This window comes from Squalius cephalus, assembly GCF_949319135.1.
Source record: "Squalius cephalus genome assembly, chromosome: 12".
Lineage (NCBI taxonomy): Eukaryota > Metazoa > Chordata > Actinopteri > Cypriniformes > Leuciscidae > Squalius > Squalius cephalus.
This window is the reverse complement of record NC_137133.1, coordinates 5275526-5293176: the sequence shown is the minus strand read 5'-3', so window position 1 is coordinate 5293176 and position 17651 is coordinate 5275526. Positions and strand designations below refer to the sequence as shown.

The 17651-nt window shown below is 40.3% G+C and overlaps 1 protein-coding gene across 15 annotated transcripts in view; it reads left to right on the top strand.

Annotated features, from left to right (window-relative positions):
* The first annotated feature begins 4641 nt into the window (after positions 1 to 4641).
* The window catches only part of otofa (otoferlin a), a 75597-nt gene continuing 62587 nt past the window's right edge, over positions 4642 to 17651 (top strand). For all 15 annotated transcript variants that reach the window (XM_079888902.1, XM_079888904.1, XM_079888900.1 and 12 more), the window contains exons 1-2: positions 4642 to 5038; positions 12745 to 12803. In XM_079888902.1, the coding sequence (XP_079745028.1) occupies positions 4960 to 5038; positions 12745 to 12803 (138 nt within the window). In that variant the 5' untranslated portion in view covers positions 4642 to 4959. The remainder of the gene's footprint in view (positions 5039 to 12744; positions 12804 to 17651) is intronic.

The window sequence follows — 17651 nt, the reverse complement described above, 5'->3', positions numbered from 1 at the left end:
CTGCTTAACACGAGAATGAACCTCATTGGTTCTTGCTGAAGCTCAAACGTGCTGCGTACCACGAGAATGAACCTCATTGGCTCTTGCTGAAGCTCAAATGTGCTGCGTAACACGAGAATGAACCTCATTGGTTCTTGCTGAAGCTCAAACGTGCTGCGTACCACGAGAATGAACCTCATTGGCTCTTGCTGAAGCTCAAATGTGCTGCGTAACACAAGAATGAACCTCATTGGCTCTTGCTGAAGCTCAAATGTGCTGCGTAACACGAGAATGAACCTCATTGGTTCTTGCTGAAGCTCAAACGTGCTGCGTAACACGAGAATGAACCTCATTGGCTCTTGCTGAAGCTCAAACGTGCTGCGTAACACGAGAATGAACCTCATTGGCTCTTGCTGAAGCTCAAACGTGCTGCGTAACACGAGAATGAACCTTATTGGCTCTTGCTGAAGCACAAACGTGCTCTGTAACACAAGAATGAACCTCATTGGCTCTTGCTGAAGCTCAAATGTGCTGCGTAACACGAGAATGAACCTCATTGGCTCTTGCTGAAGCTCAAACGTGCTGCGTAACACGAGAATGAACCTCATTGGCTCTTGCTGAAGCTCAAACGTGCTGCGTACCACGAGAATGAACCTCATTGGCTCTTGCTGAAGCTCAAACGTGCTCTGTAACACGAGAATGAACCTCATTGGCTCTTGCTGAAGCTCAAATGTGCTGCGTAACACGAGAATGAACCTCATTGGCTCTTGCTGAAGCTCAAACGTGCTGCGTAACACAAGAATGAACCTCATTGGCTCTTGCTGAAGCTCAAACGTGCTGCGTACCACGAGAATGAACCTCATTGGCTCTTGCTGAAGCTCAAATGTGCTGCGTAACACGAGAATGAACCTCATTGGCTCTTGCTGAAGCTCAAACGTGCTGCGTAACACGAGAATGAACCTCATTGGCTCTTGCTGAAGCTCAAATGTGCTGCGTAACACGAGAATGAACCTCATTGGCTCTTGCTGAAGCTCAAATGTGCTGCGTAACACGAGAATGAACCTCATTGGCTCTTGCTGAAGCTCAAACGTGCTGCGTAACACGAGAATGAACCTCATTGGCTCTTGCTGAAGCTCAAACGTGCTGCGTAACACGAGAATGAACCTCATTGGCTCTTGCTGAAGCTCAAACGTGCTGCGTAACACGAGAATGAACCTCATTGGCTCTTGCTGAAGCTCAAATGTGCTGCGTAACACGAGAATGAACCTCATTGGCTCTTGCTGAAGCTCAAACGTGCTGCGTAACACGAGAATGAACCTCATTGGTTCTTGCTGAAGCTCAAACGTGCTGCGTACCACGAGAATGAACCTCATTGGCTCTTGCTGAAGCTCAAATGTGCTCTGTAACACGAGAATGAACCTCATTGGCTCTTGCTGAAGCTCAAATGTGCTGCGTAACACGAGAATGAACCTCATTGGTTCTTGCTGAAGCTCAAACGTGCTCTGTAACACGAGAATGAACCTCATTGGCTCTTGCTGAAGCTCAAATGTGCTGCGTAACACGAGAATGAACCTCATTGGCTCTTGCTGAAGCTCAAACGTGCTGCGTACCATGAGAATGAACCTCATTGGCTCTTGCTGAAGCTCAAACGTGCTGCGTACCACGAGAATAAACCTCATGGGTTCTTGCACGTCAAACAATCATGCTTTAGCTTCTTTTTATCATAACTGATGTGTGAGTTGATGAATGTTTATATGTGAAAAAAAGCCTAAATTTAGTCTGTGCGATCGTGTGTCTTCAGAAAATTTGGACTAAACCACTCAATTCATATGGATTAGTTTTATGATCTCTTTATGAACTTTTTGAAGTGTCAAAGTGTCAGTTGCGTAGCTGCCAACAGAGAGTGACAGAAAGCTCTCAGATTTAATCAAAAAGATCTTTATTTGTGTTCTGAAGATGAAAAGTCTTACGGGTTTGAAATGACATCGAGGGCGAGTAATTAATGACAGAATTTTTGGGTGAACTAACCCTTTAAGAAAGAGGAAAGGAATTGACAAGCTTTTAGTTTTTAGAACTAAAAATTTGAGTAAGCTTTTCAAGTTTTTAGAGAACATTAAAGTAAGCATAAAATCAAAACTTATTTTCTTAATCCATGTTTCTTACAATAAATAGGCCTATATTTGTTTTTAAAAAGCCAATCACATTCAGGTCTGCCTCCATTCCAGTATACTCACTTTTCACAATCCAATTAACAGACGATGAATACAATTTCTTCTATTTTTCTTGTTAGATGAGTAGTTTCAGTCATAAATATAATATATTACAGTATGGAAGTCATTCACATCTTCTGTTTCATGCCGACTTTAAATGTTTCATACTGAATATCCATGTTTCACATTATTGGTTCTCACTTAAAGGGTCAGTTCACCCAAAAATGAAAATTCTGTCAGTAATCACTCACCCTCATGTTGTTCCAACCCCGTAAGACTTTCGTTCATCTTCGAACACAAATTAAGATATATTTGATGAAATCTGAGAGGTGTCTCACTCCTTCATAGGCTGCAAGGTAATTTCATTCTGCCAGCCCAGAAAAGTTAGTAAAGACATTGTTAAAATAGTCCAAGTGACTACAGTGGCTCCTCAACCTTAAGTTTATCAAGAGACAATAATTATTTTTGTGCGCAAAAAACAACAAAAATAACGACTTTATTCAACTATTAATTTTTTTCCGTGTGGGCCTCTGACGTGAGTTCACGAAAGCATGCGCGAGAACTGAGAAGATGACGCTCACGATCATTTGATGGGAAAGTGTGAAAGGTAAGCCATTCATTTTGCAGCATTGGTAAGGCACTTTTACGTTTTCTCGTTGGTTTCTCACGATTCGGACATTCAGGAAATGCACACTTTAGAACCATTTTAAACACTACATCGAGACCCATCTGCGTCATCTTCTCAGTTCTCGCGCATGCGTCGTGACATCAGAGGATTAATTACACATTAACAATGTCTTTACTAACTTTCTGGGCCGGCAGATGCAATTACCTAGCAGCCTATGAAGGAGTGAGACAGATTTCATCAAAAATATCTTAATTTGTGTTCCGAAGATGAACGAAAGTCTAAAGGTGATGATACACAGGGCAACTTTTTGAGCAATGTTGCTGGGCAATCTTGCCAATCGATTGTTGCTTGGGCACTTTCCCATTGAAAATGGGCAATAAATAAATATCTGGATAATTTAGATTGGTCATGGGCCCTGTGTCTCATCTGGTTGCCCGTTGACGGCAACATTGCCCAAAAAGTTGCCCTGTGTATCATCACCTTTACGGGGTTGGAACAACATGAGAGTGAGTAATTACTGACAGAATTTTCATTTTTGGGTGAACTAACTAACCCTTTAAGATAGTTATTTGAATTAAATAGCTGAGGTGGCTCAGTAAAGTACACTTACTGTATTGCCTCTAGAGGGTTCTTCTCAGCCTCATTTAACGTTACTGCATGACAAAGTACTTGACAGGTTGCACAGTGCCAGTCTTATCTTTGTAATTTTCCCTGTGCTTCTGTGACAACTGGGGAAAAGAGAATGACTAATCAGTAAGATAAAAGATATCAATAGAGAACATGATCCACATTAACTTCTTAAGGCTTATTCTTACCATGTTGAAATCCTTGATCTCCTTCTGTCTTTTGAAATCAATGTTGTACCGGGCCCAGTAGGGTAAGATACTGTTTTGCGTATGGGAGCTCAGAGGCACACCACCCTTATTGGAGAGGCTTTTGCTGGAGGCCATTTCGGCAGATCGGATATTTTGGAAGTATTTTAGGGTTGCATTGCCAAAAGTCTCCCCACACTGGAATTTTGTCGTAGGAATGTGTCCACAGAACCTTTAAGTTAAATGATTCAGCAGTTGCACAATTAGGCCTAGGTTAGCTGTTGTTGAAAATATTAATTTATGATTTGCCTGAAATTAACCACAGAGAAGGTCAAAAATGCCGAAGAAACAGACCTTGACAACCATACTTGTTTATTCAAATTTACTTCAATGAATTGATTCAGTTGGAGTATTTAACATTAAGGGACAGCACACATTTATTTTCTATGTTTGAAAAGAAAAATACTCTAATCAAGGTCCCCGAATGTCAAAACTTAACGTTACCCCTGATAATCAATTCAAGGCCCATATTCTTTTAAAAAAATGTATTTCTGAAACAGCCCTGATCAAAACAAGAAATAAGCTAGGTTTTTACCCCGGCATCAGAGACGATGGGATGTAGGCTGTGTTGTTCATACTGTCTATGGTGTTGTTATGCGTTATGAGAGTCCCATTTCCTCTGAAAGTCATGGCTGAATAGACAAGGATACTACGAATATCATCCGATCATAAGCCGCTGAAGTTCAGCAATGCGTCTGACGGACCTGCACCACAGATAAGACAACAAATGGTTGCCTGGCAACCATTTTTTCAGTATAGCATTATGCGTTTTTTATCAAGTCAGTTTTACTCTAATTGATAAATAATATATAAAATGTATGTTCCTGTTGCCTCAAATAATAAAAAGCTTGTGAGACGTAGTGGGGTTTTCTGCAAGAATCCGCCCCCCTCCTGAGAGTCCGCGGTGTGTGCCTGCCCCCTGCTGGCGTCACCCGTCATCGCGTTGTGCGGAGCAGTGGCGAGGCGCATCAAAGCAGAGTGAAAGAGTCTCGCAGCGGATCTGACGAGTGTACGTGTGCATTGTAAAGCGAGAGAAAATGAAAGCTCTTTAATTATTAATTACTCTTTTTATGTTATTGCGCACAGAGGATGCAGCCTGTACAACGAGAGGATTTTTTTTCTCGTTTGTGATGCAGTGAATAAAAGCAGTTAAGATAATGTTATAGGTTAAGTTATGCAGCAAGATAGATCCGCGGTCTTTGTGATGAAACATTTTTATTCTGTTGTAGGCTTTTGATTTTTTTTTTACCCCCCTTCATTCCAAGTTGAAATGGCTTTAGTGGTGTACCTAAAGACTGTCACGGAGCTTCGTGGGAAGGGGGACCGAATCGCAAAAGTGACTTTCAGAGGTATAGAGCAATACTTTTTATTTCCAGTGAATGGGTTTGAATGTGTGCATTTGTACACTAAACATCTTGGGTAATACATATGTTGGTTTTATATTGTTTTATGTTCTATTTAATGTCTATGCCATGTATGCAGTGCGTAACTTGAAATCGTGTGTCTGATAAAAAGTTGAAGAAATCCATGCTATTCTTAAACGCATGTGTTTATGAAAGAACAAGGGCTTTTTAGATGATGAAAACTCCCGTTTATAGATAAATAGCAACAATTTCTTACTTGGTTTAATTATAGCCTATATGTGTAACTAGATTCTCGTATTCACTGCAGTATTGTTTGATACGTTGTTGATTTCAAGCTGTAGTCTAGCAGTGGATATTCATTTTAATAAGATACTGGGATTCTTTTCCAAAATGTTTAAGCTTAGAATGTAATCTGATAAGAGTGAACCAAATTAGTTTGAACTCTTGGTTGTTTTGTCTTATGAGGCTTGCCTTGACAATCCATTAGTTAAGTGTCATCATGCAGTGTGGCTCAGAGACTCTTTTCTTTTCTTTTTCTTCTTTTTTTTTCAGCTGTATTTGTATTTCAGCACCTTGGACAGTTGCTAAGTGTTGATCTGACACAATCATTTTCTATTTCATAAAATGTGTGTGTGTGTGTGTGTGTGTGTGTGTGTGTGTGTGTGTGAAAGGGTGGGAGCCAGAGATGTGTGTTGATAGTATGTTTCTAGCATATAAAAAGATACATTACAGAATCGCCTTAGTTAAATGAAGCAGAAATGAGCTAGGACAAACACAATTTTATTGGTAATAAAAAAGCGGATGCATGTTTTAAAAGAGTAAACATCTTCCGGTATTAATGGGAATCTTTTTGTCATCTTTACAGAATGACATTCTGTTTGAAATGACAGTGAGGGTGACGGTCTGCTTCAATTTACTCCCAATCTAGTGATTTGATTGAGACACTGCAAGTGATTGAAGCCATTTTGATGCTTTGTCCTGTTGCCACTGTCACCCCCACCCCCCTCTATGAGGGCAATGACTATTAAGCTCTCCTCCTGCCACCCTTTCCTTCCCTCCCTTTCGGTCTTCCTCTGATCTCCACCAGCCTCCGTGTGCCTGATCTAGGCTGTCTGGAGCGGAAGGGCTCTACTGAGCTGTGTCCTGTTTCCCTGTGGGTTGCATAACTTAGATTGAGTACCTCTGAGTGGATCTGAGAACAATGAAAAATCACAATGTGATTCTATCATAGTATCGGAGATAGAAAATGATTCAATGTACAAACATATTGGCTTTCAGACATTATGAGATTTGATTGCTTTAGAATGTGAAAAGTCCTTGTAAAGACTATGCATTATTGAACTTACCGTTTAAGATTGTTCTGTCGGTTTAAAGGTTGCCCATGCATTTTTATTGAAGGTAGGGTAGGCAGACAGAAATGGTTTAAATATTAATTATTCCAATCATTGCATTAGGTCCAAATGCAATAATAGGATGTCCTATCTGCCTGTCAACATGTATTTCCATACCTCCGCGCATCCTGCTTGCACAGACATCACACGTCATCAGCTTGTTCCGTAAGGCTATGCATGCAGAGTTAGATAGTCACCGAGCGCCACAGACAAACAGTAGCTACCTTTTACAGTTTCTCCTGGGGCTGAACGATTTTGAAAAAATAATCTGATTGTGATTTTTTTTTTTTTACCAATATTGCAATTGTGATTTAATATGCGATTTTTTTTATCTTCTTTATCTTCTGTATTATTCAACAAAGACAAGCAATTTCAGTTAGAAAATCTTATTGCAAATGCAATTATTTGTTCAGCCCTATCCTGAACCAAAACAACAAGCTGCATTCACGCCATCTTGTAATTACTGTAATTAAGAGCTGGCAACCCGGAGCTGTTCACATCCTCGAAATTGTTTACTGTGCGCGTTCATGTGTTTTGGAGGAGGCGTTCATGTTTGCTAAGCCTCTCAAAAATTGCCTACACTACCTTTAAGTTTTTGCTCAATTTATGCATGTTACATAACCATTTTTCCCCTAGCTCCTCCACCATCTGAATTTTGTGATCTACAGCACTGTGTATAGAGGTTATAAATGTTACCTGGGGGGAAAAGCACTTGTGAACAACAGCAGCCAGCAAGGAGTTTGAGATGAGCTGCTAATTGTTTCTCTGAGACAGAATTTTGCTGTCTGCATTTTGAGATTACATAACTTTCTTAAGTTTACTCTTCTAAAACATTTTTACATGATATTTATCAGCTCAATTGTTCAACAAAGAATCAAGACAACACTAGACATGGTACAATGTGGTTGGACCACATTCCAGACAAGTTTAGAGACCTCATTCTGGAAAACTACGACAGTTTCAGTCTGAGAGTCTCTGCGGGGTCTACAACATCAGACTGGCACAGGCTTGAGAAGGGTATCATCACTGGATGTACAATTTCAGTGATATTATTCACACTCACCATGAATATGCTGGTGAAGTCTACAGAGGTCCAGTGTAGAGGTCCCCTCACCAAGTCCGGTGTCCGCCAGCCGCCCATTAGGGCTTTCATGGATGATCTGATGGTGACAACATCACACATCCCAGGGGGCAGGTGGATCCTGAAGGGCCTGGAAGAGATGACCACCTGGGCTCGCATGTGCTTCAAGCTAGCAAAGTCCAGATTTCTGGTGTTGAAGAAAGGAAAGCTTACCAACAAGTTCCGCTTCACCCTTGGGCACGACCCAGATACCATCAATCACTGAGAAACCAGTGAAGAGCTTGAGAAAAGTGTTCGACTGCAGCCTAAAAGACACGGCAGCCATCCGTGCAACCAACCTTGAACTGGAAGGCTGGCTAGCCGCAGTGGACAAGTCAGGCCTACCTGGCAAGTTCAAGGCCTGGATTTACCAACATGGCATCCTCCCACGGATTCTCTGGCCCCTTCTGATTTATGAGGTTCCAATCTCTACCATCGAGGGCTTTGAGAGGAGAGTCAGCAGGTTTCTACGGATGTGGCTAGGTCTACCTCGAAGCCTGAGCAGCATCGACTGGTATGGCCAGAACAACAAGCTGAAGCTCACTATCAGCAGCCTGAATGAGGAATTCAAGGTGGGCCGTGCCAGGGAGGTGCTGCAATACAGAGAGTCACAGGACCTGAAGGTCTCCCAGGCTGGGATCGAGGTGAGGACAGGGCAGAGGTGGAGGGCAGCAGAGGCGGTGGATGTAGCTGAGTTGCGGCTACGGCAAAGGACACTGGTGGAAGCAGTGACTCATGGGAGAGCTGGCCTGGGTAGCGGCACAACATCTTGCTGCAACAAGGCGCAGGGGAAGGAAAGGAGATCACGGTTGCAGCAAGAGGTGCGGGCAGCAGTAGAGGAGGAGCGGGTCAGTAGGATGGTTGGAATGCGGCCGCAGGGAGCCTGGACAAGATGGGAGCATGCAGTGGACCGCAGAGCAGGGCTCCAGACTAACTTTTCCACTGGTTGCACTGGTGCTACCAACTTTCTCAGTTGGTCGCACCAGCATATGATTTGGTCGCACCTTTTTTTTTTTTTTACTACATGCCATGGGATTAATCAATGCATGCTGATGAATAGTGGTCTTAATCTGCATAGCCTACCCTAGTTTTGCACTGATGTAAAAAGACTGACAGTGACACAATACCTCATGTTAGCAAAATGTTTGAATTTTTTAACTCTCAAAAAAACTATTAAAAAAACATGTATGTTCTTTAATGTTTGATTATAATTTTACTGTCTTCACATAGGGATGGGAATTTATACGATTTTTTCAATATCAATGCCACTGACGATTCTGCTTATCGATCCGATTCTTTAATGATTCTCTTATCGATTCTTGATAGCACTGTGTGGAAAAATGTAGTCATATGCTTTTTTATTTATTTTAAAGCTTAAGCTTGAATAAGCAAACTGTACTTTTTATGTAATTTATGTAATAAATAGAACCTTATTGTAAAATGTTACTGATTAGTTATACACCGATTCAGACGTCTCCTGAGTTCACTGTTGGAAAGTTCAGTTGTTTTAACCATTCATTAAAATGAATCGGTTCAAAGGAGTCATTAGTTCGCGAATTGGTCGTGTCATGCGCGTTGTGTGATTATCCCAGCAGTTAGGACATGGACATCCAAGATTTCTGTCAACACAGAAAACATTTCATATTTTGATTAATATGTGCGAGGGATAGCGCTTAGTTTGGAGACGGTGAAGTCTTGTTTACACTTTCGCCTGGCTCCGAAGAGAGAGAGAGAGTGCGCGCGCGCACGACCGTCTCTCTCTCTCTCTCTCTCTCTCTCTCTGCTCGTTCTATCAGTTAAACATGCGCCCTGTCACAAGCACTGCAGTTCATCTACATTACTTACCGATCAAATAAGACTTTGGCGGGACAAAAAATAACTTTGGCGGGTGCTAAAACAAGTTCAATGCAGAAAAATTCATGCGTGATTTTAACTTAGTAGGCTACATGACCATGCACTCGCACAAATGCGACCAGATCAAATTTTAACTCGCACATTCTCAAAAAATGGTCGCATATGCATACGCATATTATAATTATTTATTAACAAAAAAAAAATTTGCACATGTCCTGTCTAGACTAACTGGGACTAGTCACAGCACTTACGTATTGTTTCCCTTTTGTTGGTTTGATTACTTCTCGTTCTCATTTGTTAGTCGCTTTGGATGAAAGCATCTGCTAAATGATTAAATGCAAATGTTAAATGCAAATTGCGTAGTTGTGCTGGGTGACCATTTTGGTCACAGTCTGGAACCCTGGCAGAGTCTCATGGGTAGAGCTGTGGAAAGCAGATCCCCTCGCATACGGTTCCTGATCTAGGCTGTCTACGATGTACTACCGAGCCCATCCAGCCTGTTTGGCTGGGGATTGGTGGAGTCACAAGCCTGCAACCTCTGCCTGAAGAGGGGGACCCTGGAGCACATCCTCAGCTGCTGTTCGAAGGCCCTGGGCGAGGGGCGCTACTGTTGGTGCCATGACCAAGTCCTGAAGGCCATAGCGAATACCATCAGCTGTGGAATTGGCCACTGCAAGCGCCTCCACCCAGTGAAGAACACCATTGCTTTCGTCCGGGCTGGGGAGAAGCCACCATTAGCTGCCAGGGCCACCTCATCTGGCCTGCTAGCAACAGCACAAGACTGGGAGTTGAAAGTTGACCTGGGGAAGCAACTGAAATTCCCAGAAACTGTTGCCACTACAACACTGCGGCCTGTTACTCATCTCAGAGACCTCCAAGCAGATCATTCTCTTGGAACTCACTGTACTGGGAACTGGGAGGAACTGGGAGTACCTTATCGAAGAGGCCAATGAGAGGAAGAGGGCAAAATACGCTGAGCTAGTGTAGGAGTGCCGGAACAATGGGTGGCGAGCGCGGTGTGAACCCATTGAGGTGGGATGCAGAGGATTTGCTGGCCAGTCTCTCTGCAGGGCCTACAACATCCTGGGCATCATAGGGGCCAGTAAGCGAAGGGCCATCAAGGAGGTCATGGAGTCAGCAGAAGTTGACTCAAGGTGGCTGTGGATAAGGAGAGGAGAATCATGGGTGGGGTAGGGCTACCTGGACACAAGCTGGGGCCTGATCAACCCCAGCTGGGTCGCCTGGGTGAGAATGTATGATGCTTGAAAGACCCGAAACACTCAATGACCCCAGGTAACATCACTGGTGATGTGTCCAGGTTGCATCAAGTTGATGTATGTTACAAAGAATGATTGCATAAAACTACTGTTAGGTTTCTGGTTGCAGCAACGAAGAAACAGGATTTCTGTGCAGCAGACTTTATTAATGATAAACTTAAACTTACAGAAACACTCAGGAGACTAAGTACAAGGACAGAACAACCAGCTTAACATTAGCGTCGACAGACACTGAACAGGACAAAACACAGGGCTTAAATACACAGAGCAGATGAGGGAAACGAGACACAGCTGGGACAAATGAACTCAATGACAGAAACCATAGTAACAAACAGGCTTGGGATGAACTAATGAAGGAGGAGTGGCTAGAAACTGAACACTATGAACAATGAGGAAGTACAAACACAAACAGAAACATGACAACTACAATAGCACAAAAAAACGTAAATGGATTGCATGTTATAAAAATCAATGGTTGTGAATCGATGAAGGGTAAATACATAAATCATTATTAGTTATGGCCTTACACTAAAATAAACACTCAATATAAGTGTTTGTGTAGGCATGTGAATGAGTGCATAAGGGTGGTGTGTAAACATATTTGTATTGAGCGTTCATATTTACTCATACGCACAAACACACACTGACAAGAAACAACGAGCTGTATTATTCTTAGACAGAGTCAGACTTCTATAAAGCAGTTTCACACTTCACTATTTTAACTATGTTGCAGTTTTATGATATTGGAATTATATTTCTTCTCTGTTTCCAAAACTTGTCAGGACTGTGATGACCTGCCTATAATGCATAATCCTAATAATGTTACCTACAACAGGTCTTCAGTGAGTTAAACTGAGGGTCTTGATAAACTGGTTATGTACATAATTCTGTCATGTAAAGAGATTTGGTATGAAGAATAAAATCTTACTCTTGAGAGTTCATATACAGTGTCAGCAAGACTTTGTCACAATGTCTATATATATATTAGGGCTGTCAAACGATTAATCGCGATTAATCGCATCCAAAATAAAAGTTTGTTTTTACATAATATATGTGTGTGTACGGTGTATAATTATTTTCTATATATAAAAACACACACGTGCATGTATATATTTAAGAAATATTTGCATGTATATACTGTGTATATATATTTATATTATATATCATTTATATTATATATAAATATTTTATATATAAATAACACATTTTTCCTAAATATATATGCATGTGTGTGTGTATTTATATATAGAAAATAATTATACTCCATACACACACATATATTATGTAAACACAAACTTTTATTTTGGATGCGATTAATCACGATTAATCGTTTGACAGCCCTAATATATATATATATATATATATATATATATATATATATATATATATATATATATATATATATATATATATACATGTATATATATATATATATATATATATACATGTATATATATATATATATATATATATATATATATATATATATATACATACATACACACAATATATAATGGTTTACAATAGTGGCCAAAAGTGATGTCTGGTGGAAAATTGACATCTTCACCTGTTACGCCTAACTCAACCTGAGCACCACTTTCAAGAAACGGCTAAAGACGCATTTTCGTCAACACTTGCTCAATTGATACTAACACTTACTATTCTATTCCATTCTATTTATTATTCTAATTATTTATTAACAAAAAAAAATTTGCACATGTACTGCTCTAGACTAACTGGACTAGTCACAGCACTTACGTATTGTTTCCCTTTTGTTGGTTTGATTACTTCTCGTTCTCATTTGTTAGTCGCTTTGGATGAAAGCATCTGCTAAATGATTAAATGCAAATGTTAAATGCAAATTGCGTAGTTGTGCTGGGAGTCAATTGTTTTATTTGTGATAAAGCAATAAAACATGCCAAATTGTCATTAAAAACAAATATCCCCCTGGACATCACTTTTGGTCACTACTGTATATGTAAAATTATTTCTGTTATGTTAGTCTCTTCTGAGCCACATTGACCTTTTACCCCGTTTATCTCCCTGCAGGTCTCTCCTTCTTCTCTCGGGTGCTGGAAAACTGTGAGGATGAGGCTCGATTTGAGCAGGTCAGTCGTCCCCCCCCCCGTCCCCCCACTCCCTGCTATAGCACCAGTTTCTACTACTAACTCAAGCATCTTGTGATACACATATACGCTACAAATTTGATTTCTCTCTCCCCAAGAGAGGATGTGGTGAAGGAATCACACGAGAAATCGAACCGCTCAACCATGGCCAAATGCATCACATTTAGCCCCACTGATTCCTATTTTGCACAGACCCTCCGGCAAGCAACATAGCAGAATGAAGTGACAATAAGCCTGTGGATACACCAGCTAAATTACCATTACGCTAATATAGTTGAATGATTGCTCTCTTTACTCTAAAATATCCCTGCTACAGGTCTCATCCTTACATTTGATGGGTAAAATAGCAGGTAAAGCTTTGTTGCATTCTCCTTCTTAAATATGACTTGAGGATGTGCACCTCATGCATAATGTCCTCATGAATGGTTTCAGAATCTGTAGCAATAGAGAGTTTTTTATTTGCATTGATAATAATTTGCAGAAGTTCTTTTTGAAGTGCCCCTATTATGCTATTTTAAATCTTCCTAATTTTGTTTTGGAGGTCTCCTACAATAGGTTTACATGCATTCAAATGCAAGTTCAAAAAACACTTTCTCATAATATACATGGCACATCACCTCTTTTCTCACTGTGTCTGAAATGGCTTGATAAATGATTCAGTCTCTCTAAACCATTGCTTCTCAAAGTGTGGGGCACTGCAGGGGTGGGGAGGGGATCAGCTGAAAAAAATACAAACAGAAAACAGCCGATGCAATGGAGTTCAAGTGTGTGAATAGAATTTTTGCGCTCTGCCTTTATAAAACGGCACCAAAGCCAATTTCACTGAATCGTTATTCTTCTGACTGTTGACTTGTCACCATCTGAACAAGCCCGACATAGAAGTTGCTATATAGATTTTTTTTAAAGGGGGGCGTGACTCTAAACCCCTCCTTTCCGAGAGCTTCCTCTGCTCTTATTGGTCAGATGACTCAGTCTGTTGTGATTGGTTTACCATTTAAAGCGTGTGTCGGAATTCAAAGTCCCTTTCAAGAAAAGTCTGTTCACTCTGTGGTCATATTTGCAACACCTCCGGCAGCTATTTCGGGCATACAAGACCAAGTCCTATCTTCTTAAATGAGGGAATCCTGAAATCTAAAAAACTGCTTTGCCGAACTCACAATTAAACAACATATTTCAAATCAGTAACAAAATCTGACATGAATTGTCCCATAAATGTTGTTTCTTATGCTCAAATAGCATTTATAAAAGCTTATTTTTCAGGCTAGACCAGCCAATGCGCATGTGCAGTCCTTAGCGCGCGTCTCAGAACACTGACTGTTTCTATGACAACCGCAGCTTCTAATGGCTGTTCCGCCATTTTGTGTTTCACTTTTCTCCATTCATAGGTAGTATAAGTGCACTGACTTTCTATATATATATATTTCTATATTTCTATATATAGCGTCAGTTTTACCATATCAATTCCAGTCTTCGCGACAAGTCGACAACACAACATGTTGCTACAACTTGTTGCTTCTCAGCTAGTGAGCCTGGAATTGCTAACAACTGGTTTGGGCAGTTCAGAATCGTGTTTCGTCAGAATATTTGTCGTGCACTTTAAGACTTTGCAGACCTTTTACATCCACAAATAGCTATATTACACACTGCATGCATGGTAATAATCAAAAAAGCATAATAGGGGCACTTTAAAATATACCTGTATATCCTCTTCATGTGTCCTCATAGTAGGCAGAAATTCAATTATGTTTTGTTGTCAGTCGTGATTGGAACTCCCACACTAGTGTTAGCCTCGTCTGACGTTTGGACGGGGTTGTTGATTTGTTTTTTTTTTGTTTTTTTGTGCTGCAAACAGCAAGCATTACAAAATTGCTCTTTTGAATCTATTTAAAAACCAAGTGCTGTTTCATTTCTTGTTGATTGTTTTTTATGAGGAAGGTTTCTACTGTATGATAAGGAGCGAGAGAATGACTCATAGTAAGGCAATAAACAAAACAATTATAATTTGGGTTTATCTAAATGTAGAAAAATAAAATTGACAGTTTTTCTGCTAAGTAGGGACATAATCAGTTTTTTATTTCATTTTGCTGTCCTTAAATGCCCTATGAACTTTCTGGTTGACCTCCAGCCTTTTTATTTCCTCTCTATCCCTCACTCATAGTTTTGTGGTAATAGTTTAATCATTACTAGGCGGTTAGAGTGGGTCAGTACACACTTCAAATCGACTGAACCCACTCGCCACTTATGATTACATCACAGATCTCATACCAAACCCCACAAGACAGTTCAGAACTATCTTCACTCCTATTACTGCACTGTAGGATATGTTCGCTTTCTTTCTGTCTTTCTCTCTCTCTCTCCCTCCATCTTCTCTTTTTTTTAATAGCATGTTTGTGTTTGGCACCCGCATTGTCTTTTCAGGTTTGTCAGGCATGCACTATCAGGTTTCATATTCATAAGAAGTAACGTGGGTTTTAGTTTAGCTAATACTGACATGCACTGAAAGCAGGCCATTATCAGAAAGCAAACAGACTTTATTTTGAAGAGACGTTTGTGTACATTTTCTATTGATCATGACAGCATTTATTCAAAGATCAATGACGATCAAAGAGCGCTATAACCGGGCATGTATTCAGACGTGGCGTGTGGACAAGCACACTTTCTGCATTGTAAAGAGCCAATAAGTGTCTGCATGCCAGATTCTGGTAGTTTTCTGCACCTGCACTAGCCTGGAAATCCAGACCTAAATCTGAAAGATTAATGGTCTGGCATCGACTAATGAAAATTGGGCAGCTCGAGGGGTGGCACCAAGCATGCATTTGAAAATCTCACTGCACGCAATTGGATAACACTACGACCAATCACAACATCGCTTAGCTACCAGCGGAGCTAACTGGTAGATTAGACTCTTGCCGTATCCGGTCGGCAAAACGGCAAAGACATCTTTCTTGCAAAGGAACGATTCAAGCGGCGTCTTCTGTTCCTGTTTTAGATAAAAAGCCAAGTCTAACTCGTTCATTGTAGCAGCCAAAGCCGTTTCAAACAACTGGTGTTCATCCATAGCCATCTTGCAATGTTTACTAACGACTTCGACGTCACAGCGCTGTCGTCTTCTGTTTAGCTCGCCTCTGGCCCGCCTATATCAGATAACCTGATGTGATTGGTGCAGCTCGGATACAAGGGTATATTTAATGAGCATCATTACTCGACGCCAGAGTAACTCGCTGAGCAAATTCAACTTGTGCTTTCGCGAGAACTCTGGATTTCCAGGGTACATCTGCACAACAACCGATCCACAAGATGGAAAGTATGTTCAGCACAGATTTTGTGGGTTCACGTTCACATTCTGCTTTTTGCATATACTCTGTAGCTAGAAAGTATGCATATTCGTACCCGGGTTAAAGTGATAGTTCACCCAAAAATGAAAATTTTCATTTTCTCACCTTCATGTCATTCCAAACCCATAAGACTTTTGTTCACCTTCAAAACACAAATAGAGATATTTTTAATAAAACTTGAGTGTCTGTCCCTTTAAAAGTACAAGAAGATATCATAAAAAAAATCCATATGAATCAAGCGTTTTAATCCAATCTTCTGAAGAAACATGATTGCTTTATATGATGAGATTTCATTTAGTATTTTAACTAATTTAGTTGTTCACAAATAAACATTGATCAAAGCACACAGAGCACATCTATTATGGTGAAAGGAAGCTCAACTGTGCTTGCTTGATGCAATGTTTTGTTGGGACAGAAATCTCTCATTACATTAATATCTTTATTTGTGTTTCAGAGTCTTAATTTTTGGGTGAACTGATCTTTTAAGCGAATTTCCCTGCTACGTCTCTCTACTTCCTCTCTCATTCTGACATGTATCCCACCATTTCTTTCCTCACTGCCTTATTATCTCAGAACAACTGAACAAGGCATTAACTAGGGCCCTATTAAATCAGTTTCCCTCAATTCTATGTTTCCATTTGAATTTTCTAGATTCTATTTGAATGCTTTAATTAAAAATGTAAACATCAAAAAGCATGTCTAATCAATTGAATTCATAAAACCGTAACAACTTAATAATTAACCACTGCCCTATTGATTCAGTGTTGGATTTTTTGCAGGAGCGTTTGAGGGCTGGAATAACCCCTGACGCTTAAGGTTTTTGAAAAATCAAGAAAAATCTCTGGTGAACTTCTTTGAAACAGTTGAAACAGTGATGAAATGCTTATGGAGTGAACTCTCAGAGCAGCTCTGGAGATGAAGTTCATGTGCTCATGTCCTCATAAAGTGAGACAGCAGACACTAAAAACACCATGAGCATCACTTGTGCTTGAGTATATGCAGTAAACGAAACTGCGCTGCTCATTCATTCTCAGACAAACAGAACATGTAGACTTCATGTTTCTTTTTACGGTTTAACAATCACAGACACTAGTCCATATTTGAATTTGATTAATTATATTAATTCTCATTTATTAATGCCATATTCTCTGACATTCCATTCCGTTTAAATGATTGGATTAAACAACTCTGTCCTCTTTTTCTGCAACGTGGAAATCATAGGGCCCTAGCTTGTTTACTAACCCTGCTGTGTGCAGCTGAGTACACCTTTCAGGTCTCAGCTGTACTCACACAAATAGACTATTCATTTGAATCAGAATGGACCCAGCTATTGTTTATGTATGAGCAATTATTATTTTATCTTCAACAAGCTCACAGTCGCTTGCAAAGACAAAGCTCTACATAATTTAACCGGATACATCCTGCTCTTAACATTCCTGATATAGTGATGCATTTTTCCCCACATAATCTGTGCTTCCTCATTTTATGTATTATA